Source organism: Dasypus novemcinctus, chromosome 20 (assembly GCF_030445035.2).
Source record: "Dasypus novemcinctus isolate mDasNov1 chromosome 20, mDasNov1.1.hap2, whole genome shotgun sequence".
NCBI classification, from domain to species: Eukaryota; Metazoa; Chordata; class Mammalia; order Cingulata; family Dasypodidae; genus Dasypus; species Dasypus novemcinctus.
This window is the reverse complement of record NC_080692.1, coordinates 6,375,468-6,399,154: the sequence shown is the minus strand read 5'-3', so window position 1 is coordinate 6,399,154 and position 23,687 is coordinate 6,375,468. Positions and strand designations below refer to the sequence as shown.

The 23,687-nt window shown below is 59.4% G+C and overlaps 1 protein-coding gene and 1 non-coding gene across 5 annotated transcripts in view; both read right to left on the bottom strand.

Moving 5' to 3' along the window:
- FRMD4A (FERM domain containing 4A) overlaps positions 1–23,687 on the bottom strand; it is a 327,549-nt gene that overhangs the window by 49,031 nt on the left and 254,831 nt on the right. For all 4 annotated transcript variants that reach the window (XM_058282382.2, XM_058282383.2, XM_058282381.2 and 1 more), the window contains exons 12-13: positions 9,105–9,181; positions 4,877–5,015 (exon numbers count right to left, since the gene is read on the bottom strand). In XM_058282382.2, coding sequence (XP_058138365.1) covers positions 4,877–5,015; positions 9,105–9,181 — 216 coding nt within the window. The remainder of the gene's footprint in view (positions 1–4,876; positions 5,016–9,104; positions 9,182–23,687) is intronic.
- On the bottom strand, positions 22,538–22,644 carry LOC111765348 (U6 spliceosomal RNA). Its single transcript, XR_002797722.1, has one exon. It is a non-coding gene; the product is annotated as a U6 spliceosomal RNA (small nuclear RNA).

Here is a 23,687-nt window from a genome sequence, read left to right as displayed (position 1 = left end):
TGCCTGAACGCGAAGGTGTCCGCCTTCTGACAAGTCGGCTGCATCTTTCCACGTTCTTTCCCCTTCAGCAAATCGATTTTTGGGAGCGAGCCTGTCCCGGGTTGAACTGCATCCCCCAAATCCATGTGGAAGTGCTAATCCCCAGGGCCTCCAGGTGTGAGCTTTCTTGGAAAGAGGGCCGTTCGCTGCAGATGGAATGGGGCCAGTTAAAACGAGGGCCTCCTGGAGACGGCGGGCTCTCACCCCAGGAGGACCAGCGTGCTTCTAAGAAGGACACCCACAGAAAGAAGACGGGGCAGGTGCGCCTGCAGCCAAGGAACCACTGGGGCCTCCAGGACCCGGTGCAGAGGCAGGGAAGGATCCTTCTGTGCTGACGTAAGCGGGAGCAGGCCTCGGATCTGACCCCCACGAGTGCGCGACGAGCGGTTTCCGTGGGTGCAAGCCCCCCGGGTCGGCAGCCCTGGGAGGCCAAGACGGTGCTGAAGGCGGAAGCTTCATGAGGACAGCTGAACACGCCCACCTCGCCCGCACACCTGCTCGGCTCTCCTTCTGCGGCCAGGGGCTCGGGGAGCGCCCGGACGGCCCCCAGGGCGGGTGGCGGTGGAGGGTCTCGGGCTGTCTCAAGCGCTGCCCCCCCTCACATGGGAGAGCCGGCGCTGGGGTGGACCAGCAGGCCCCGGAGGCAGCGTCCACTGCCGTCCCGCTCCCCGACTGCCTGCTTCCTCTGGGCCCCGCGTCAGCCGGGGGGGCCCTCGTGCCGACGGGGCAGCTGGGCTGTGCCGAGGCCGGCGTGCTCTGCTCGGCTGGCTGGGGCTGATCCGCCGTCCTGCCGGCCGCCTCCCCGTGTGGCCCTGCTGCTTCGACTCTGTCCCTCGCCGGCAGACCAGGGCGCCTTCCTCAAGGGAGGGAGTCCTTGTTGATGACAACAGCGCCAGCTGCCAGGCCCCCGCGGGAGCCCGGCCTGCCGCAGGAAGCAGGAAGGGCCCTTCCTTTCGTCCTGGCGAGGCCTATCGAGGGCGGCCATCTGGTCGCGGGCCCTCCCAGCCCGCACGGCGAGCGCGGCCCGTTGCTTCCCTTCTCGCGGCGCTGCCCCCTCCCCAAGGCCAGGGGTCCAACGAGAAGGAGCCCCCCTTAGAGCCGCGCGACAATGACTGCAGAAGGTGCAGGGCGGCCGTGGCGGGCCCGGCTCTGAAGTTGGAGAGACCGGGATTAGAACCCCGGCCCTGCTGACCTTGGCAAGGTCCTTCGATCTCGGATTCCGTAAAACCCCCTTTGCCGGGCTGGGAATAAACGGGAGAACGTATGGAAGGGCTGCTGGGGTGGAATGGGATGTGAGCTGGGGTCGGGGCCTGGCGATGATTTGCTAAACGAGGTTCGACTGACGGCTCGTTTTGATGCTGTGGAGAGCCCGTTACTCAGCGGAAGGTCCCGTCCCCCGCTCCCACTGCACGTCCATCTCGGACGCCAGGAAGTGGGCAAGGAAGGGCCCGCAGGTGTCCTCCCCCGGGGGAGGTCTGGGAAGCTCTGGGAGTCCACTGCAGTGAGCTCTCGCCACGACCCGAGGGGTTCAGGTAAGAGAGGAATGCGTATGGCGAGGTTCTCTCCACACCAGAAGAGCCTCATAACCGCCGGACACACGTCACCTGGCTCTCCTGCTGGGAGGCTGGGAGCAAGGTCTAATTCTCCCTTCTCTGCCCTCACGTGGCTTTTGATTCTAGATGACATGAAGAATAGCAGACTGGATTAGGAGAAAGAAAAACAGGAAAAGATTTAAGAAGAAGGAAAGACCTTTGGATTGGGGGTCAATTCAAGAAGTCGCCCTTTGAGTTCAGAGGAAAATTGTCTGATGGTTATTCTAAACAGTGGGAGCTTCCAAATATTTTCCTCCGAAGTCCGCAAGACATTCCTTGGCTCGGGCCTCGAGGCTGCTGGGACCCAGCCGACAACAGTTCTGGTTTTCCGGGGCAGCATCGATGAGTTGCCAAGTGTGGCTGGTGCCTGCCCCGCCTCTCGCGCTCAGTGAGCAGCGGAGAGCAACCAAGACGCCCGCTGCTTGCCCTCGGTGACACGAACGCCGGGGGGTGGGAGGGGTGGGCTGGTGAAGCGAGGTGAGTGCGTGTGTAAGTGTGTGTGAGAGGAGTGGGTGTGAGTATGTAGGAGTGTGAGAAGAGTCTATGAGACAAGTGAGTGTGTAAGAGTATAGTGTGTGAAAGACGAACGTGTATGTGTGACAGTATGTGTGAGAGAGCATTGTGTGTGAGAGAAGAATATGTGTGAGTGTGTAGGAGTGTGTGTGAGAGAGGAGTGGGTGTACATCAGTGGTGAGAGAACACTGAGTGTGAGGGAAGAGAGGTGTGTGTCAGTGTGTAGGAGTGTGTTAGTGTATGAGTGTGTGAGAGGAGTGGGTATGTGTATGTGAGTGTGAGAAGTGTGTGAGAGAAAAGTGTGAGTGTAAGAGTGTGTGACAGAAGAGTGGGAGTGTGTGAGAAGAGTGTGTAAGAGAAGAAGAGTGTGAGGAGAGTGTGTGTGCGTGAAGAGAGTGCTTGTGAGTGTGTGTGTGAGAGAGGTGTATGTGCGTGTGAGGAAGTGTGTGAGAGGCTGACTCTCTTGAACACTTGCCCGGCGGCCAATGAGGAAGAGGAGGGCGAGCTCCAGGGACGAGCAGGAGCCTGCCCGCCGCCCGCTGACTCCAGCTGCCAGACCCCCCGTCCCCTGGCGCTGACCACCGTGCCTGGGGGACCCGGGCTCTGCCGAAGCGCTTCCGAGAAAGGCAAGGCTGGCGCGGGGCGCGGCGCAGCGGGAAGCCTCGCCACCTGCACGGCTCGGAAACCTCTGGACCTGCCTGCCGTCCCTCACGCAGGGGCCACACCGCCCCCCGGAGCCGGGCTCCCACCACCACTCTGCGAAGAAGGGCGCTCCAGTAAGGTGGGGTGCTGTGAGGCCTCCTGAGCTAATATGGGGCCTTCCAGAGAATTCACGTGAGCACAGGCCAGGCAGGAGTGTGCTGGAGTCATATCACAATAATAAAAGACAGCTTCCGGTTTTTAAAGCAATGCCACACACGGGCCATTGAGCCAATCGATCGTTGCGGTTACGCATTTTCTTTTCTGTTCCCTGACCGGGGAAAGCGACGCCGGGCGACGGAAGGGCTTGCCCGGGTGTAGGCTGAGAGCAGTCTTGACCCTCTGCGCGGGGAGCCGGGTCCTGGCCTGTGCCTGCCTGGAGGACCTGTGTCCTGTGAGCAATGCCAGGGCTCCGCCGCACGTGGCAGCACTCGGGACCCACGGGGGAAAGCGCTCCTGTGCATCTCCCCAGGCTCCCGGGGGCTCCTGCGCCATCGCTGACCGTTGATTCCTGGGGTTCCGCTGCCCCGGCGTGCTGTCCGGGGAGCCCGCCGAACAGCGCGGCCCTAGCCTGGCGCCCCGGGGGAGGCTCGGCACACCCGGTCCGGGAGGCGCTCGGACAGCTGCATCCTTAGGGTCAGACACGAGGCTCCGTCCCCTTCAAAACGACAGTGTCAGCGTGCAAGAGGAACGGTCCCGGGGTCCAGCAGGACTGGCAAACCGTGCCGCGTCAGCCTCCTCTGCGCGTGGAGGACTCGGCGTCCCCAGGGCTGTCCTTGAACTCTTGCCACCGGAGAGCCGCGCGCTGACTCCCCCTCCAGCCCCTTTGCTCCGACCGAAGCAGGCTTGGAATTCCAGCACCAACGCCCCATCTCCCTCGGTCCCCGACAGCAGACATACCCCCCCGTCACCCCCAGAAAATGACCAAAAAGGAAGAAGATGGCGTGGATGAGAAACACGTCCCAAAGGAGAAGGTACCTGGCTCCTGCCAAAGGGGCTGTATGACCCAAACGAAATAAAAAACCCAAAAAACCCCCAAATGGACAGACAGACAAAAGCACTGTGGTACAGCCAGAAGCCTGGTGGCCCGGCACCAGCCTCTCTCTTACTGCCCCTTGGCCCGACTCTTGCCTCCTTCCCAGAAGGAGCAACGCACTCCACGCAAGAGGGAAACGAAGCCACAGAGAAGGCCCTCAGGAGTGCCGGGGCACCAGGCCGGGCAGCGGCCGTCAGCACAGGGTCCTGCCCCCCTCCAGAGAGCTGCAGAGGTGCTGGCGGTGGGCGAGCAGCCCAGGCCCCCTGCCTCCCTCCTCTCGCCCTGGAGAGGCCCACCACCTCTGGGCCTGCCCGTCCTGAGAAAGGCCCATCTTGAGCGGGCTTTCCGCCTGGGGCTAGTGGAAGGGTGTGGGTGGTGGGCGGAAGCAAAAGGGAGGACGGCCACCAGCAAGGGGGACCTGGATGGCTGGAAGCTGGTGGGACGCAGGGAGAGGCCGGCCTCCCCCAGCAGAAGAGGCACCACTGTGTCTGGGGGGGGCGTAAAATCTCCCGTGGAGGCCTGTTCACCAGCGTCCACCTCAGCCACGGGGTTGTGGGATACAATATTTCCCCCCACTATTCCAGTTTTGCATTTTTACAAATGGAGCCGGCAGTTGGAAAAGCCTGGCGGATTCCTGCTGTTTTCCTAAACATTAGGTGGTGTCTACGAGTTGAGACCCGTTACTTTTATCTTTCATGTATTTTTTTTTTCCAAAAAGAAAACCACCTGCTCTGTTGAGATCCCCAAAAAGGGCTTGACTGCTTGCGCCCAGGAGAGCTTCCGAGATTCCAGGGCTGGGTCGGGGTCCCTCGGGGGCCCTGCCCGGCCGCGGGCACGACGCCCTCTTGAAGAACCAGCCTCGGTCCTGTCCCGGAAGCCCGTGAAGGCCGGAGGTGCATCTCGGCACGCGACGCCCAGCGCGGCCGGGGCGAGCGGGCGGCTGGCGGCAGGTGTGGGGGTCACCGCGGACACCCCCGATGCCGGGCGGGGCACTTACCTTACTCTGCTTTCTGTCCAGGTAGAACTGGTGCTGGCTGATGGCCATCGCCCAGATGGACTTGATCAGAGCAGGGCAGGCGTACCACGTGTGCACGGCGATGCCGCTGTGCCCAAACGTCCTCCGCGTCACCGACGCCCTGGGGACGGAGAGGCCAGAGGGTCCCACCGAGCTCCCCAGGACAGAGTCCACTACCAGCCAGCCGTTGATGGAGGACCCCCTGGGCTCTGCAAACCTCCAGGGGAGAAGGTCGGCTGACACGTGCACGTGTGCACATGCCACACACACGTTCACACACAGCCACACATGCACCCGCGGACGCTCGGGGAGCCCGGCTGGCCAAGGCCACCTGTCCGCTTACTAACTCCTTAGGGTCTGGGACTGCCCGTGTCTGGGGTAAGACGGGTCACGCGGGGGCACCGGAATGCCCTCAGCGCCTGGCACTGGCCAAGACAACGGTGGAGACAGGAAAAGCCTTCCACAATCAACAAGGTCCTTCGCCCACCAGGCAGGGCTGCTTGGGTGACGGGTGAGTAAATGCTCTTCGGGTTGCCACAGGCCACCACCTGAGAGAATCCTGGCTCTGACGTGACTCTGACGGAATGTTCCTTGAAAGGTCTGCTTATCAATTACAAACATATTCAGAGGGCAGGGACAAGGAATCGGGGAGGAAGGCAGAGAGCAACGAGCCAAGTCAACCCCTCTCCAACTCCTGCCCGTGAGCTCAGGGTGGATGGGAGTCAAGAGAGAGGCAATCGGAAAATGCCAGTGCCCGCAGAGTCCCCTGTGCTGTGAGGTAATAATCTCGGGGAAGGGTATGTTATAGGATTGGTAGGTTATTTTGAAAGTGAAATCTGAGGACGTGTGGGGGGGTCCTGGGTGGTGGGAAGGCGGGGCGGGGCTGGGGTATCTGGATCACACATCAGAAGACAGATACCAGTGTGTTCTCAAGGTATTTCATTTGGGAGAAACCTGGGATAATCAGGTCATGTGATTCATGGAATTTTTTTTCATGGCAAATGTCCCCTTGAAGAACATTTAAAGTTGCTCCCGTCATTTTACTTTTTGGGGAGCTAAAGATGAAACCGTGGGCTATCTTCTCTTTCTACTCGCTCTTAAGGAGGAACTCAGATTTGGTGGTTAGTTGACAACGATTCTAGGCAAGTACCCCTCTCCCCGCTCCCCTCCTCTTTAGGTCAAACAAAAGTGAATTAAAAAAAAAAAGCCAGGTCAGGAAAGAACACACAGCTCAAAATCACTGAAAAGCCACCAGAGAGACGGCGAGAGGAAACCCTCCCGGTCTCTGCAGATGTAAGATGGAACTCCCTGTTTGGCATCCTTAGCAATTGTTGCTCCTGGGAGTAAACAAACGATTTTTTAAAAACATAAATAATGAATTAGAAAGGAAAAGTGATTTGAAATGTAGTTTAATAAAGGTCCTGAGGGTTGTTAGAGGCTAGGTGGTTCTATTTTGGGCAAGTTGGGGGAAGAAAAGCCCCAGGCTTATCAAGCCATGGGAGCCCCTCAATCCGGGTATCTGCGAGTCTGTCCCCCTGGCTCCGTTATTAATTAATTTATCTCCTCCTCTCATCGCTCCGGCAGGCCCGTCTCACCCCGCCGGCTTTCTCTCTTGCCTGAACCTTAGAAACCGAGTAACTGCCAAGTCTGGGGAAGCGCAGGACGAGGCAGGCATCCTGGGGGCAGCGCGCCTGCAGCATCTCCTGGGCTGGAAGGGACTGAGGGCCACGCAAGGCCGGCTGCCCCGTAACCGCCACTTCCCACCGACGCCATCTTCATTGAATGATTCTGTCCGGTGCTTCCCGGCTTCTGTTCTGACTCCTTCCCGACTTGGAGGGAGGGGCTTGACCCCGTCCCAACCTCTGGTCCATTACATTCATCCGCCCAGCTCCAAACGAACAAGCGGTGAGCAAGGGGACGGCTGATGTAATGGGAGCAAGGAGAGGCGGGGAAAGCACGCTCAGCTGTGGGAGCGAGAAGCCCTGGTGTTCATAGCTTTGTCCTGGCCCCCACTCAGCAGCCGTGAACCTTGAAGTGACTTGAAAAAGTAACGTTCAAGCCACAGACCATCGCGTGTCCGCCTCTGACATCAGGGGAGACGCCCCTCCGCGCCCCTGCTCTCACCAGCCTGTCCCTAGGATAATGGGGTACTGAGGCTCTCGCCCAGCACACGGGAGCTGAGTATTTGCTCTGAGATCCCCCACTTCTCTCTGTCCTCTGCCCTGACACCACCTCCTCCCGTGAACTCTGCACTTACCTGCCTGACACCTTGACCCACCTGGAGAGCTGGCCTCATTGCTCTAAATTCTACTCACCAATTCGGCTCAGATCTCACCCCGAGGGCAGCTCTCCTGGCCAGCCTCGCTTTGGTGACCTCATCTCCCTGCATTTAGGTAGGTGCCACTCGTCACTCGGCACTTGCTGCCTCATGCACAGTGTAGCAGCAAAGAGCATGAGCTCTTGAGCTGGACTTCTTGGGTTCAAATCCTGGCACTTCTACTTACTAGCTGCTTGTGACCCAGAGCAGTTTACCACATCTCTCTGTGCCTCAGTTTTCCGCATACAGACTAGAAATAGGCTGTGGCAAGAATCCACTGAGATAAGGACCATATACAGTGTGTTGCACAAAGCCTGCACGTGGAGAACACTCAACCAGTGGTCACTTCCCTCTTCTGCCCAGTGGTTCTTTAGGGTCCCAGGACCCCGCCTCAGACTTCTTGTTTCCCCCCTCCACCGCACCACCGAACACAGAAGCTACTCAACAAATGTAGCATGGGTCACTTTTGTTTAAAAGATTAAAAGCCCACTTGTAGAATCTGAGGCTTGGATGCTTCCCTATATCCCTTGGCCTTGGAAAAGGGAATTAAATATTACATCAGGGACAGGACAACACACACGCAGGCAGTTAAAGGATTGTCTTAGGAGCCTCTTGGAGCCAGCAGGATTCCCAGCAGGCCCAGGAACGGAGAGCTGTCTCTTCCGTCTACTCTGCTCCTTATTCTAATCTCTCTTCGCTGTCAAGTATCTCCTTCCTGCATCTGATTTATTGTGGCCAAACTCATTTTGTTCTTTTTAGCCCAGCGCCCCTCCTCTCACACTCTTAAAAATCTAGTTCCAAACAGCAGGTCACTTGGAAAAAGAAGCGTGAGCCCCTCCCTGGCCAGAAGGCTCCTTTCAGCATCTCCTCACCGCCCCCACCCGCCCCCAAGCTGGGCCTGCGGGGGGGAGAGGGAATTCCTGCCGTGGGGGGCAGGGCCGTCGCGGCGCACGCCTTCGCCGCACCCTGGCACCTTCCGCCTTGGCGGGGCGGGTGGCGGCGGGGGACAGGCGCTCCTCCTCCGCGGAAGGTGGGGCTGCCTCGTCCAGATAGCGGGGGGCGCGCCCGACCCCGAGCCTATCGCAGCCCGCAGGAGCTGCCGGGCCCTCGCCTGGGGCCCGCGGGGAGGCAGGGCCCCCTGCTCCGGAGGGGCCGAGCGGGAGGGCGGCGGGCGCCGGCGAGGTCCCCCAGACCTTTTGCTCCCCTGCAGAGTGCCGCCTCCCTCCCTGCCGTCACCCTGCTTCCGGCCGGAGCTCGAGGGGTCCGGGCTCCCGGCGTGGGGTCTCCCTGTGGGAACCCTCCGGGGAGGCTGTCCCCGGGCGCGGGCGGAGGGAGGCAGTGCCCGGGGCCCCTTCCGCGCCGCCCGGAGCTGCCAAAACGAGACCCTACTGTGCGGCCGGTGACTTCGAGAACGGATTCCTGCGCTCAGGTGCTCCGGGCGCAACCTGCGGCTGTTAGAGACCCGAGCGCAACTCCCGGCACCTACGGCGGGCGTGGGGGAGAAGTGAGCTCGCACCGCCGCTGTGGAGCCGGGTGCCCTCGGGGTGCTGGCCCGCCCGCGCCCTCCGGAGCGCGCACAGCCACCCCCAGGCGCGGCCCGGCAGGAGCGCGCCCAGGACCCGGCCCCGCCGCCTTCCTCGGGTGATTGGTGGGAAGCGTTGACAACACCCCCTAAGGTGCCCGGGCACGAACGCGGCTCACGCACACACGAGCGTGCGACATGTGCCGAGGAGATGCCGCGGGGCGCACGTTGCACACGCGCGTGCGCCCGGACCCACCCTACTTATCAACACTCTCCGTGATCAACTCACCTCCCCCCTCCCCAAAACGGACACACGCGGCGACAGCCCAGCTACGGCCTCGGCCACGCCTCGGGCTCGGGGCAGCGCTTACCTGCGCGGGTCATGAACTTCCACGGAGAACTTCTTCTCTCGGAAGTACAGGTTTTCCAGCTGTCGCCACTGGAATATCTGGACGGAAAACAACGCCGTGAGCCCCGGGCGCGCCTCTGCGCGGGGGCTCCGGACGCTGGCCGGGCCGGATCCCCGCGGAGGCTGCCGCAGCGCGCCTCCGCCCTCGGGCTGGCCTCCCCGCGCGTCCCCCGCCGCCCTCCAGCCCGGGCCGGCGGCGCGCTGGGGGCTCCTGCCGTTTCCTGACCCGCAGCTCCAGCCCCCGGCAGCGGCCGCCCCGGGCCGGCCTTTGTCTGCTCCGGGGCCGGGTCCCCGGGCTGCGGGCTCTCCTCGGCGCGGGCGGGGGCGCGGGAGAGGCGGGCCGGGAGGGGCCACCCGGGGGCAGGGCCGCCGCCGCCCCGCCCCCGCCCGCCTCCCGCGGCCTCGGCTTCCTGCCGCTCCCGGCCAGGGGTGCCTGCCCAGGGTCACCGTCCCCGCGCCTGCCCGCGGCCCAAGGCAATCGGGAGGGAGGAGGGCTGCAAGGACGCCCCGCCGGGGCCCCGCGGGAGGGGGCGGGCTGGAGGGTCCCCCGGCGCCCCGCGGCCTCCCGCGCCCCTTGGGTCCTTCGCCTTCCGACGAGGGAACGCGTGGACTAAGGCGCTTGTCGCACTGCAGCACCGCTCTGGGAACAGGCCTTCTAATCAGACCAAGGGGAGTTACTGACCCTCCGGGGAGTTACTGACCCTCCGGGAAGTGCCCAAGGAGGCTCGTGTTCTAGACAGACGCAGGCGCGTGCACACGCAGATGCACATGCAAACATACATGGTGCTGTATGGCACTGCCTTCTGTGTACTAGAATTTGAGTTCACCTTGCCGAAAGGAGGATAAAATCAGCCTCTTCTTCCCCTCCCCCTCTCTGGAAGAGGCGGATTCTTCTCCCTGGCACCCCCCCTTCCTTGGCCCCTGAGTTGAGGAATCTGCTTTTGGGGATCCCTCCTCTGACCCCCTGGGCTTCCCTGACTTTCAAGACTTGGTGGCAATCCCCCCACAGCACATCACTGGTGGCCCCCAGAGAAACGGGGCTGCTGCAGAAACGGGCTCTAGGATGGCTGCTGTTTTTTTTTTTTTTGAGCATTTTAAAAAATTGTATTTTTTTGAAGATACATAGATCACAAAAAACGTTACATTAAAAAATATAAGAGGTTCCCATATCCTCCCTCACCCCACGCCTCCCACATCAACAACCTCTTTCATCATCGTGGCACATTCATGGCACTTGGTGAATACAGTTTGGAGCACTGCTGCACCGCATGGATTAGAGTTTACATTGTAGTTTACACTCTCCCCCAGTCGGTTCAGTGGGTTATGGCGGGATATATAAAGTCCAGCCTCTGTCCCTGCAATATCATTTAAGACAATTCCAAGTCCTAAAAATGCCCCCACATCACATCTCTTCTTCCCTCTCCCTGCCCTCCACAGCTAGCGTGGCCACTGTCTCCACATCAAAGATACAATTTCTTCCATTGCTAGTCACAACAGTTTTATAGTAGATTACCAGCAAGCCCACACTTTGATCTGCACAACCTGCTCTGCAGAAGTCTAGCAGGACACCTATCAGCGCGCTTTTACTAGGAGCTGGTAACGCCTACCCTTCTGCAGCTCAGATCCCTTTGCACTCAGCCACCCAAGGCATCCAGGACTTTCCTTTCTCTTCCGGGGTCCACGCAGAGAGGATGCACGATGTCCGCAGCCCAGTGAGCGCCCAAGGCCCCGCTTTGGCCTTGCAGGGTGAACGCCGCCCCGGTGGAGCTGGGTGCCTCGAGCATGCAGGTTCAGCCCTGCTGGGGCTGCTGGACGCTCTGCTCCTCCCGGGCCCTGGGAGAACACCCCGCTTCCTCGCTGAGCCCTGGCTGTTTGACTAATGCGCCAGAATGGACAGGTCACATGGCACAGAACCCACGATGGCAAGTAGTGACAGGTGCAAAGTAGCCAGGCCACCCCGCCTCCAAACCGAGTGACCCGAGCGTCAGTTTTCCCACCTGTAAAATGGTGGTCGCAGTCCCTCCCAGGTGGAGTTGGGGGAGGAGGGCAGACGATCCCAGCAGCCTCAGCTCCTGGGCACAGACCCCACCCCACAGCGAGCGCCCAGGGAAGGCGGGCCTTAGCCCTGCTAAATGTTCTCACCTCCCCAGAATCCCAGCAAGTAAAAGAGAAGAATCGCACAACGATGGAAATAATTCTTTCGTGAAATTCCCTAGCTCAAGGGCTGACTTTGGGATTAAATTTTTTTTTTTTTTGTATTTGTGGGGTGGAAATCTTCAAGGATGTGCAGAGAACTTCTCTCTGTCTTCCTTTCCTCCAAAGCACCCACCCTTCCAGGTGTGTGACTTGGGCAGTGTCAGGGGATACTGAACCCAGAACAGAAGAGTCTGGCTCAGAAGGGCCTGGAAGCTGGCGGAATGCCTGGCTGCCCCGCCTTGAGGTCTCTCTCCTGCATCTTGGTTTTGCCTGGGCGCCGAGCCGGTCCTTCCCGGAAGAGCTGCCCCTGGAGCTCCGTGGACTTCTGCCACCCTCCCGAGCCCTGTTCTCCCCTCAGTCGGGAGGAGAGTGGGCCTCGTGAGGCTTGAGGAGACCCCGTGCCCTTGTCCCCCTGTTCCCGCCCCATGGGACGGCAGCCCCAGCGCGGACGGGCCCTTCCCTCCCGTTCCTGCAAAGCCAAGTCTCCCCTCGAGTGCGCCCCGATGGGGCTGGGCATGCCAGCCCTGACGACTAGCCCCACCCCCCAAACCCAACCACCGTGGTGCTGAATCCCGGGGTCCGGCTCTGGGGGTGGTGGTCTCCAGGAGGCCCAGTGCCAGGCATCCTTGTTTTGGGGGCAGACCAGCAGATTTCCACTGGAGTCTGCTGGAAGTGTGAATCTTTCTTTAGGCAAATGAAACGCCTGGCAAGGAGGGAGTGAGGAGAATGACGGGCAGGTGTCCAGGACGGGCCTGCCAGGCTTGGACCTCGGAAGGGCCCCCGGAAGCCAAGGGGAGGCCGTCCTGGGCGATTGGGGCCTGATCGTTTCTCACTTAGGGCAGAGAGGAGAAGCGGGGGAGGTGGAGAGCTGGGGAGGTGGAGAAGCTGGGCACCTCGTGGGGCCAGGGGAGGGGCTGCAGTAGCAGCCGCGGGGCCCACGGTGTCTCAGAGCTCTGTACTCTCCAGGGAGGTGGGGGTGTCTGCCCACCCCCAGGGGGCCCCCTGGTGCGCACAAAACACAGGCAGACCCAGAGCGCTGGCCCTGGTGACTGGGCCGGTTGTGTGCCCAAGTCTTCAGCCGGTTGTGCCCAAGCAGCTGAATTAAAAGCAAAACACTCATGATACCGACAGTCAGGGTGGACCTCTGCAAACCTCTTAAACACAGGCCTTTCCAGCGCACCGCCCCAGGCACCCTGAAAAGGGCTCGGCAGGGTGGCGTCTGGGCTCTGCAGCTCGCCCCGGGCAGTGTTAGTGGGCAGCTCTATTTCCTGGGGAAAATGAGGCATAGAGATGCGGGGGAACCGCACAGCCATCAGGGCAGGGCCCGCTCCTCCAACTGCTTCCACGCCGCCACGCCCCCACTTAGTGGGAGCAGCTCTGACTCCACTAACGGGGCCGGCGGCCTTCACGGCGGAGCGGCTGGCACAAATGAGCGGCCACGTGACCGTAAGCAGGAAGCGCGGAACGCGGTTTTTTCCAGCCCTGGACAATGGCTTTCTTTTCCTTTTTATAAATGAGCACCAGGACCGAGCCCTCTCGCCTGGGAGACCGGCTTCCTCCGGTTTGTTGCACACCAAGAAACCTCCAGGAAGTGCCCTGTGGACCCAGCGTCTGTCACCTTCGCTGGGACCGTGGCTGGTTCTGGACGTGGAGCCTCAGTCCCCCCCCAGAGCTGCCCCTCACCCTCTTTCTGGACCTCAGGGTCCCAAGAGTCGAGAGCGGAGCTGGGGAAACGTCGATCCCAGGGAGGACGAACAAGAGCGACTAGTAAACACCTCCCTGGAGCTGGGAGGGGCAGCGCTCCCATAAATCCTCAGTGGGCAGGACCTGCTGCGGGTCCTGGCAGCCGGCCGCGCGGCGCCCACCTCCTGCGTCCAGCTGAGGGGGGGACAGAAAAGGGCTGACGGCCCCGCTTCCTAATGAACCGGCCAGGGGAAGAGAAGGGCCGAGGGGCCCGAGCTCCGTCAGCCTTCCTCCCGGGAAGCGCAGGTGGGTGCCGGGGCTGTGCGTGGGCAGGGAGGGCTGCCCCCGGCCAGGTGGCAGAAAAGGACGGAGGGGACGCTCCGTCGCTCGGCCAGGACTTCAGGGCGCCTGGCCTTCCTCCTGGCATCGAGGCTGAGTCACGCAGAGGCCAGTGACCCCTGTGTGAGGAACTTCCTGCCTCGTCCAGAGCGGCCGTGGCACAGAATCGTGGCCGGCTGTCGGCTTCACAGACCCAGAGCCTGGCTCTGCCAGGGGCAGGAAGAGGGACGTACAAATGTCAGGACCTAAATAAGGAATGTGGGGGTGGCAGCAGGCGACTCAGGGCCTGGGCTCTTTCTGACCATGCAATGGAGACCCGGCAGTGCACGAGCCCGGAGTCGTTTCAAGCTGCTGGTTAAGTCAGTGACCGCAGCTTCCAAGCCACTTGCTGTCAGACCGGCCTCGTTCACCCTCCAAACTCAACAAGGTGCTCTCTTTAGAAACAGAATTGGGGGAAGCGGACTTGGCCCAAATGATAGGGCGTCCGCTTACCACATGGGAGGTCCAGGGTTCAAACCCCGGGCCTCCTGACCCTTGTGGAGCTGGCCCACGTGCAGTGCTGATGCACATAAGGAGTGCCCTGCCATGCAGGGGTGTCCTCCACGTAGGGGAGCCCTACGCACAAGGAATGCGCCCCGTAGGGAGAGCTGCCTCACGCGAAAAAAGCACAGCCCACCCAGGAATGGCGCCACACACACGGAGAGCTGATGCAGCAAGATGACGCAACAAAAAAGAGATGCAGATTCCCGGTGCCGCTGACAAGAACACAAGTGGCCACAGAAGAATACACAGCGAATGGACACAGAGAGCAAAGTGGGGGAGGGCAGAGGAAGGGAGAGAAAGAAAAGCTAAATCTTAAAAAAAAAATACAGAATTGGACGTGAGGGCACTTAGGATCTCTGTGCGTAGAACGAGACATCCAAACCGCAAAGCTCGCGTCCCGATTTCGTTTGTGCCCCGTTCACTTTCCAGAAGCTGGGTAGCCCCTTACTCATCGCCAGGTGCCTGGACACTTCAGCAAGTGAAAACGAGCTGCTACACTTCCTGAGGCTGCGGACTAAGAGAAGGGGCCTGGGTGGAGTTAAACATGTGGGTGTCACACAGAGATAGCCTGGGCTCCCCATGAGGTTCTGTGATTGCGGCGGGACCAGCTCTAGGGAATGGCAGACGCAGGTCTACGTTGCCTGTGGGTTGACGCCATATGCCAGGGGTATTTTTTATTTTTATTTTTTATGTCAGTTGCACAAGTGATCGATACATTATCCTTGCTGCTTAAAGGAGAGCAGAGCGGCGCTTGGGTTTTAGGCACTCCCCAAACCCCGTTCCCTTTACGACCACTCGAACCCCAGCCCGTGATAGCAGAAAAGAACATGTGCCTTCCCCTTTGGTACGTGTTTACATTTCCAGGGAGGCTGCAATCTAGTTGTGACGACAAGACCCGCGTCAGGGCTTTAAAATGCACGGGGGGCTCTGTGTCTTGAGGAAGACTGCCTCCAGTAGTCAAGATTAGAAACCATCTTCTACTCCATCGCTCAGGCTTCAGTTTTGGGGGCAAGCGCTCTGGCTGGGAAGGCACGAGCCCTCTGTGGGGGCCAGGACTTGAACCCTGGACAGCTGCCTCCAACGTGGGCTGAATGAAGGCCAGCGTTGTAAGCCCAGAGGCGGCCACTCTCCTACGCTTTGGAATTTGAAAGTCAAGCAGCTTGTTCTAAACATTTCCTATGGATGCGAGACAATATAGAGCACAGCTCAGAGCCTGGCTTTAAAGCCCTGTGGGCAAATTAATCGCTTTGTGCTTGTGTTTTCCCAATCTGTGAAATAATAATGATAACTACAAGAACAATATTTTTCTCGAGGGCTGTTTCACTGATGAATTAATACCCAGACTTAGCCTGGTACAGAGTTGGCCATCTTACAATACTACATTAAATGCCGGCTGTTATTTTGTCCTTTCCCTACATCACTTGCATGTTCGTATTATTCTTAGTGGTAAAAAAAAGGAAAAGAAAAATTTTGAATATTTTGAACACATGTCAGCCCGGAGTCGGGTGTGGATCATTTTCTTTGAACGGCAGCTAAAACGGGGCCAGGCACACTTTCGTACTTTCGCAAGTGTTTTCTGATACCTGGTTTTTTTTTTTTCTTACAACTCAAGCATGAGCCTGACTCCGGGTCCCGACTCATTCCACCTGCGCTGGGGTCGGCTGCACCCTCTCCAGGCTCGTTTGCTCCAAGTCCCTCCAGCCGGTTCCAGGGGTCACTGCTAATGGGACCGGAGTCAGGCTTGCCCCCTCTTCCTGCTACCACCTCCAACTTCAAAGCACCCCCGAGAAGGAGGTATCTTATTATAACATGGCTCACTGTTTTGCAGAATGGTTTGAGCAGAACCGGGGCAGAACCTCAAAATATGCCAACTCTGCTGGCAGATCCTTAGCTGACAGGATGGTGCTGGGTCGGCCTTCACCCACTGCCCTGGGGATTCCACGACTCTGCGATCCGTCACCAGCCTGGCCAGGAAACCAGCGGCTGACTTTTCCCCGCAGCCAGACCCGCTAATGGAATCAAGATGGTCCTGGCGCTTCCCTCTGCCTACTGTTCAGACCACGGGAACGCTAAATTGATTTGGTTAATTCAGTGACAGATGCTCAGGAGGCTGGGACTTGACCTGCTAATGGATGGGTCTTTTTTAACCCATCAAAAACCTTTTAGCTTCCTTGGGTTTAAGAGGCATTTCTAGGGGGAAAAGAGACAAAGAGGTTGACAAGTACTTCACAAGCTGTAGAGAAACAGGGCTGTTTTATTTCCCTGTTGGACCTGATCCCCCCGCCCCCCGACCCCAGGGCCTCCCGACATTATTTTCTCCTGTGTACTTAGCCTTTTCCGGCAGAAAGACTTCCCCATAAAGCTCTGGCAGATCGAAGTACTTTAAAGAGAAGCTGAAGATGCTTTTCCTTTCTTACCCTCTCCCTCCTGATGTAATTTCTTTCCTCCCCAGCGGGGGCCTTGGGGGTGTAGGAGGGTTAGGGTTTGAATAGCAGCAATGGCCAGACACCCCAAGAGGGTGGGTCCAGCTTTGGGTTTTCAGCAGTGAGCCCGAAGCAGCTCCATCTTGCTGTGCACGGTGGCCCCACAGCAGGGGTGGAGCACGCCCAAGTCTGCCGATGGGGAATGCCAGTCGCAGGAGGGAAGAGGTGGGTGAGGAAGGAAGAAAGCCACACAGATGGTAAGTCAGAAGACGAAGGTCCCAAGGACAAAGAGAGAGGGAGGGAGGCACCACCCAAGGCTCCGTGCGTGCACGCTTGAGTATGTGTGCCCGCTGTGCATCTGTGTAAGCATGCATGTGCGCAAGTACGCATTTGTGGGCGTGTGCACTGGTGACTGTGTGCGTGCACATGAATGCTTTGCTAATGCAGAACATGCTGGTGCAAACATTAGAGGACAAGGGGATCTCATTCAGCCATGGAGAGGAACGGCGCTCTGCTCTGTGCCACAACCCGGACGAGTCCTGTTAAGTCAAAGCAGCCAGACACATAGCTCAGAGGCCGCTTACAAGAACGTTCAGAATAAGCACATTCGGAGAGACAAGTTGGTCAGTGGCTGGGCTGGGGGAGTTGGGAGGTGCTGGGTTTCTTTTTGGGGTGATGGAAATGTTCTGGCCTTAGACAGCAGCGTTGGTTGTACAACATGGTGGATATGCCGAGAACCAGCGAAGTGTACGCTTTAAAACGTTGAAACAGCGATCCTATGACATGTCGTCTCCAAAAAGAACAAAAGCCCTGAGGGTCTGGGCCGCACAGCAAAGACGACTCGTGGAGAGTGGCTCTGGACTCCCAGTCCACACGCTGCACTCCAGCCAGGCCCTCTGAGTGCCCAGGACTGAGGCGCCGAGACTGAGGAAGGAGCCGGCACCATCCTCCCTCTGCAGCCTCTTCTGATGGCCACCGTCCTGCTGAGTTTGAAGTCTCATCCTTGTCCGCACAGGCCTGCCGCGGTTTGGCTGGTAAACCCTCCTCTGGCTTAATCGACCATCGCGAGACAGACTTTGGCTAGAACTCAGAACTACTTAGGAGCCGGTGGTCCAGGAGCAAGGGGGGTGCCCAGGACGTGTCCACCTCCTCTCACGGTGCTGCAGCCAGGCCCCCTTCTCAGACCTGTCGCAGGGGCTTCTTCCCAGGTTTGGGGGTGGGGGCAGGCCCCACTGCCTCTGTCGGTGGTGGTGGCGGGAACTGGGCAATCTTCCAGCATTGGCTGCTGGCAAGTCTGGCCAGTGACCTGTTTCTTAGGCTTTTTCAAACCCCACAGCTACAAACACCCGCTCAGTTTTGCACTTGGAAATACACAAACACACACGGGAAAGCCAACTGGTCGTGACTTCCATTGCTCATTAAAGGTGAGTGTGGAGCCCCTCCAGCTCCTGGCCCCCAGGGAATTTTCTTCTAAAAGGCTGGTATGGAACAACCAGAACAATCAGCAACAACCAGAAAGGCTGTGTGCCGGGGCGGGACGTCAGATGCAGAGCTGGCCTTCCAGAGTGATCGTGAGGGCTTGCCAAACCCAGGGAGCACCCAGGACCCCCGGGCGGAGGTGCTGGAGAAAGGGCAGCTGGTGGGGAGTGGGTCTGCTGCTCCCTGGCCACCGCTCCTTGGCATCTCCCCGAGAGTTGGCCCAACCGAAGCGTGCCATGGGCTAGGGCACATGGACTCGTGCTGACCAGAGCCACAGGACGCAAAAACGGAGCTGCAGGCCGAGACCTCAGGACGGTCAGTACCACGAACGTGAGCTGGGAAAGGCCAAAAGCCAGGGGCCGAGGACTGCCGGAGGGGAGGTCCTGGTTTACGCCTGCCGTCCTGCTGTGTCAATGGGTGCCCTGTCACTCGCCAGGGTGTCCTTGTTTGGATATGGCCACCCTATGATGTGTGACTCTGACCCGCCCTCCCACAAGTGGGGCATAAGAGGCTCAGGAAGGTGGACACTGAGAGACGTTTTAGAGGAGTCCTTAGGAGAGAGACGTGCTGGGGTCACCCACCAGGATGGGGAGGACGACGCCCGGAGAGGGCCCCCTGGGCCTCACCCGAAGGTCATCTGGATACCTGGGGAGCTTGACCATCGTCCTGCGGAAGGAGATCCCATGGACCAATGCGTGGCACCACCCAGGAAGCCCAGGAGATGAAAGGGGCCCTGGCGGACCCAACTGAAGCGGGGCAGGGGAGTGGAGGGGTGCCTGGGGCTGTGCAGGCTGGATGCCTGGGGTCTCCTGTGGCCGTGCTGCGGCCAGGGGAAGGGACAGCGGGCGGGTGTCTAGAGCCTGTCCCAGAGGCCCGCTGGGAGGAGGCGCAGGCAGAAGGGGAGCCAGGCACACCCCGGCTTCAGGGCCCTGGGGAGGGGCTCAGGATCAGCAAGATGCCCTGGTTCTCCCGGGCCAGGAGAGCGTCAGGAGAGCAGGTCCCAGGTGCGGGAGAGGGCACGCTGCAGGAGAAGGCGGAGGTGGTGAGTCGCCAGAGCCAGGCATGGAGGGCCGCCGGGAGAGGCACGATTCAGCCTGCGACACCAGCCCCTCTGCTTGTTAGCGAGGACAGGTCTCTCCTGTCCCCAGGCAAGGCTCATCCTGCCATTTCAAGTGAAGGCACGGGCCCCGCATGGCCTGAGCCCGCATCTTTCATCCCAGGGCAAGGGAAACAGCAGCTCTCCACAGAGCTCACGGGGAGCAACGACGGGGCGCACAGCAGCCAGCCTCTCGAGCCCCCGCGCGCAGTGCTCTCATTCTACTCGCCAAGTCCTTGGCTTTTACGCCAGAGAACCCGCCTCTGTGCGTAAGTGACGCACACCTCTTCAGTGCGTGGTTTCTCCCGGAGTGGCTGGGCCTGGTGGAGGATGGTCTTCTCCAGGGGTGTGGGACCCAAACGATACTTTGGGGTTGCTTTGCCTCTTTGAATTGCGGAGTCCACGGGGCTCCTTGTATCGGGGTGACCCCTTTCTGCAGAGCTCTTTGGAAGCGCGCCCGTCTCCAGGGGCTGCGCTGGCCGCCTGGGTGCTTCTGTGCTTGCTGTCCACAGCTGCGCCTGACAGTCCCGGGGCTGTGGGCGTGGCCTGCCTTAGAGCCGGGGCACGTGCCCTTTCAGCAGGAGGGCGACGGCTAGTCCCGAGGACAAGGCCCCAGGAGGTCACCCCACGGAAGACACAGGCAGGTCCACTCGGGGACACCAAGCCCTGCTGGTCATCTCCTCGGCTCGGCGTGGGCCCTGGTGACCCTGGAGGGCTGTCGAGGCTGGCCAGGCGCTTCCTTTCCACCAGCTTCTTTTTGGAAACACAGTTGCCTCTCATCCTTCCTTTTACCAAGGGCTCGTCGTGGCTTCACAATGGACTTGCCCTTGGTTTCTTTCCTCTCATCTGCTTCTAGTTTCAAGATTCCCTTAACTTCAAGGTGCCAGACCATCGAGAGTGATCCCTTTGTGGATTGGGAAACTGAGGCCCAGGGACTTGAATCGAGGTGCAGAATCGGAGCTAGACCTGTGGGCCCTGCACGACCTGGTCGACGTCTCGCCAGGGCACCTGAAGGGGCAGACCTGGCACCCTGCGTCCCGTGGGGGTGGGGACCGACTCTGCAAGAGGCAGACTGCTGAACGTCAGAGCTGCCCCCACCTTCTCCGCCGGCTCAGCCCATCACTGGCTGCAGGTGACCTCCAGGGAGGGGGCCGTGACCTTGGGCAAGGCGGCTCTCGCCAGCTGCGGCCTGACCAGAGGGGCTGGTGTTTTACAGCACTTGTTCTCAAAGTGTGGACCCTGGGCCAGCCGTTCCCACGTCCCTGGGCACTTGTCAGAAATACAAATGCTGGGGCCCACCTGAGACTCAGAGTCGGAAACTCTAGAGGTGTTTCCAGGAGCCCCCAGGTGATTCGGATACACACTGTACAGTTTGAGAACCACGGCTCTACGCGGCCATTAAAAAGGGACTTCCCATGTGATCCTGGGTCATTGTTTCTGTGGTTGTAAAGATATTTCAGCCTGAGTTAAAATCAAATTCCTTTGTAAAGCCCATTACACCTTTCTAAAAAATGATTGTATTTTGACAGCCAGTGACCGCTGTATGCACTCAAATCTTCAAAGCAAATCTCCACCAAAGCAGAATTTCGCTGCCACTGACTCTTACTTCCAGTAGGCTCAAAGGCGTGACGTCTTTAACCTTTCTGCGCCTCTCATTATAGATGTGTGTGAGACACATGGCATGATCTAATTCTCCCCATCTTGAATAAATCTATACCTACAGGAGTTTGTGTTTCCCCAAGATGAAAACACTGCCCTTGACATAGCCAGTATCACTCTAGGATTGCCATGAGGTGCAGATGTTTCTTTGTTAAGGGAATTCTTTTTTTTTGTTATTGGATTTGGGTCACCAGGGTCCCTCGGTCTCCACGGTTCCTGGGGAGGCCATTTCTGAGCCTGGTTCCGGAGTCTTCCAAGGCCGCCAGCTTGCAATCTTGCTGTGCTCTTGTGTTCTTGCTGTATTCTGCTAGTTCTTTGGTTGCGTTCTTGCTGATGCCTTCCTCGGCAGAGCTCATGCTATGTCAGATGGCCCCTTTCGAGGGAGGTGATGTGGCTGCGAGCAGGCGGCTAACCCTGGGAGAGAAGCTATGGCGTGAGCAGGTCTGGCTGGGGAGGGTAATTCCTCTGAGAGACACAGGAGGAGAGGCAGGCCCACACATCTCCCTGGGCTGTCTACCTGCATAGGCCAGCGATCTGGAAGAGAAGGGGGAGAGCACCGGCGTGCGGTGGGGAAACCAAGGAATCCAAAGCCCACCGGCGGCCAGGACGCCGCTGACCCTGGGAGGAAGCCAGCCTTGCAGCCTCTGAAACCGTGTGCCAGTAAATTCCTGCTGTGCAGCCAAGCCGTTGGGTGGTATTGGTCAGAGCAGCCAGGAAACGGCATTGTTGCAAAACTCCCTGTTTGAGTTCGCTGGAGGCTGCCCGCACAATAGACCAGAAACGTGTTGGGTTTCATAATCAAATTTATTAGGTTAATACTCTGCGGTTCCGAGGCTGTGAAATTGTCCAAATCAAGGCACGGTCAAGAGGTGCCGTCTCCGCAAGCTCAGCTGTGGGCCACCAGGCGCGCGACGGCATCCTCTAAGGGCGCCTTCTCTCCAGGCTCAGCTGTGGGCCGTCAGGACACGTGCCGGCCGGCTGGTCGCCCTCGCCCGGGTCTCAGCAGCTAGGAGCTGTTCCGGGCGCCTCGCCCCTTGGCCGCCTCCTTCTGTGTCTGTGCTCCCTGGATCCCAGCCTCCGGGACCTCTCCTGTTTCCGAGGCTCTCCCCCCCGTGCTGTGGCTTTCTAGTCCTGCGTTGGTAAAGGACTCCAGCAGGAGGGTTAAGACTCACCCTGAGTGCTTGGGGCTCATCCTAACATCCTCCTTGCCCGAAGACCCGGCTCGAGTGAGTCCACGCCCACAGGAATGGACTAACTGTAAGAACATACTTGGGGTCCACAAAGGCCTCAAGCCAGCACGCTCCCCTCTGAGGTTCTGGAGTGCTGATCCATGTGCCCCTTTCTCCAAAGCCCGCTCGACTTGGACGTCAGCTCTTTGTGGGACCACTCCTGCCCGTCCACGGCCTCTCACTTGGATTGTGGTTCTTCACAGGACTTACAGTAAATGCTTTATGTTTACTTATTTTACTGATAATGACCTTAAGTGATCAGGGAAGTCTGGGAAAGTCAAAGTTGTTTTCCCAAGCATTAATCTGTAGTTAGTTGTGCCTTACACTGGCTTAGGGCTTTATAGGTTTTTTTTGGAAAAGCAGATCATCCAAGATGGGCGATGACCCCACAGGGTGGGCAGGACAGCAGGCTGCTTTCAGGTTCCTGGGGAGGCGAGACGGTGGCCCGCGTGGCTCAGCGCGGGGCCGCGCATGCTGGAGTGCGGGGCCCCTGGGGGCGTCCAGCCGCCTTTCCTCCGTGCCATGCTCCAGGCAATTCCCACGGAGCCACCCTGGGGGCATCTCTTCCCTTGTAACGCTCATCTGGGGGATGGTCTTCTTGGAGGGGATTTCACCCTCTCCTGCAGCAAATGCCCCTCCCAGTGTTGGCAGGGCATTGCGCCTCTATGGCGCGGGCGAGTGGGATTTCTTTTCCAAACCGTGATAATTCAGCTGTTTTGAGGACTGGATCCCTAATTTTCTTTTTCTTAAAAATATGGAACGCTTCACGAATTTGCGTGTCATCCTTGCGCAGGGGCCATGCTAATCTTCTCCGTATCATTCCAATTTTAGTATATGTGCTGTCGAAGCGAGCATCCCAATTTTCCTAAAGCATGCCTGCTTTTTTGTCCTTTCTTGGGAGCGGTTTTTAAACAGCAGACCCGGTGCCTTCCTGTTGCCTGTGGCTGTCCCCGGGGCGGGCCTGCCCAAGCTCTGAGGCTGCACCCCCGGCCCCACCCAGGATCCATCAGCAGGGCTCCGGGTCCTTTGGGTGCACCCTTTACTGCAGCGAGATCTGAGGGGCCAATACAGGGCAGAAGCAGGAGGCCCTTCGACCCAACAAGGAGCAGAGGCTGCACAAGGCGAGGAGCAGCGGGTTCCTCCCAGCCCTGCCCGGGCCGCAGTGCCCAGGGGAGGCGGGGGCGGAACCAGGGGGTGAGCACCAGACCAGCCGCGCCCAGTGCCCAGCGGCCCCACGATGACCTAGCGCAGCCCCCAGCAGCCCGGGTGCCGGCAGCGCACCGCGCAGAGCGCCCTCCGCCCTGCACACCTGAGTAGGCCACTCCCTGCCGGGGTGCAACGTTTCCCAGAAATGTCAGTGTCCCTTCAGTGCCCACCAGCTCAAAAACCTTTTTACTCAGTGGGGAGGTGGCAATCACGCCTCGATTCCCGGAGCAAAGGCTCCTTGCCTCCAAAACACTCCCAGAAACCGCTGGGCGCCTCCTCAGCTGCTCAGGGGACGGGGCGGGCCATGTACGCTGGTGACTTCTAATGCCTCAGAGGGGACCACACTGTGCTGCTCGTTACACATGGACGTGGATGTGAAAGCTGCCCCGACTGCACATCAAACGTGTGAGCGAGCACAGTTGGCGTGAGCTGCCACGAGGGCAGCCTGCCAGCCCTTCCGGGGGAGGCAGGTTCCACTGAGGATGGGCTGGTGCCAGGGCTGCCCCTAAATGATGACTGCAGGTACGGAGTGGCCCCTGGGGAGGCCTCGGGACCTCAGCGCTCCTCGCTAAGGGCTCCTGGCCGCGGGGGCCTCCCAAGCCTCACTGGCAGGTGCTTTCTGTTTTTTTTTTTTTTTTTTAAGATTTATTTATTTATTTAATTCCCCCCCCCTCCCCTGGTTGTCTGTTCTT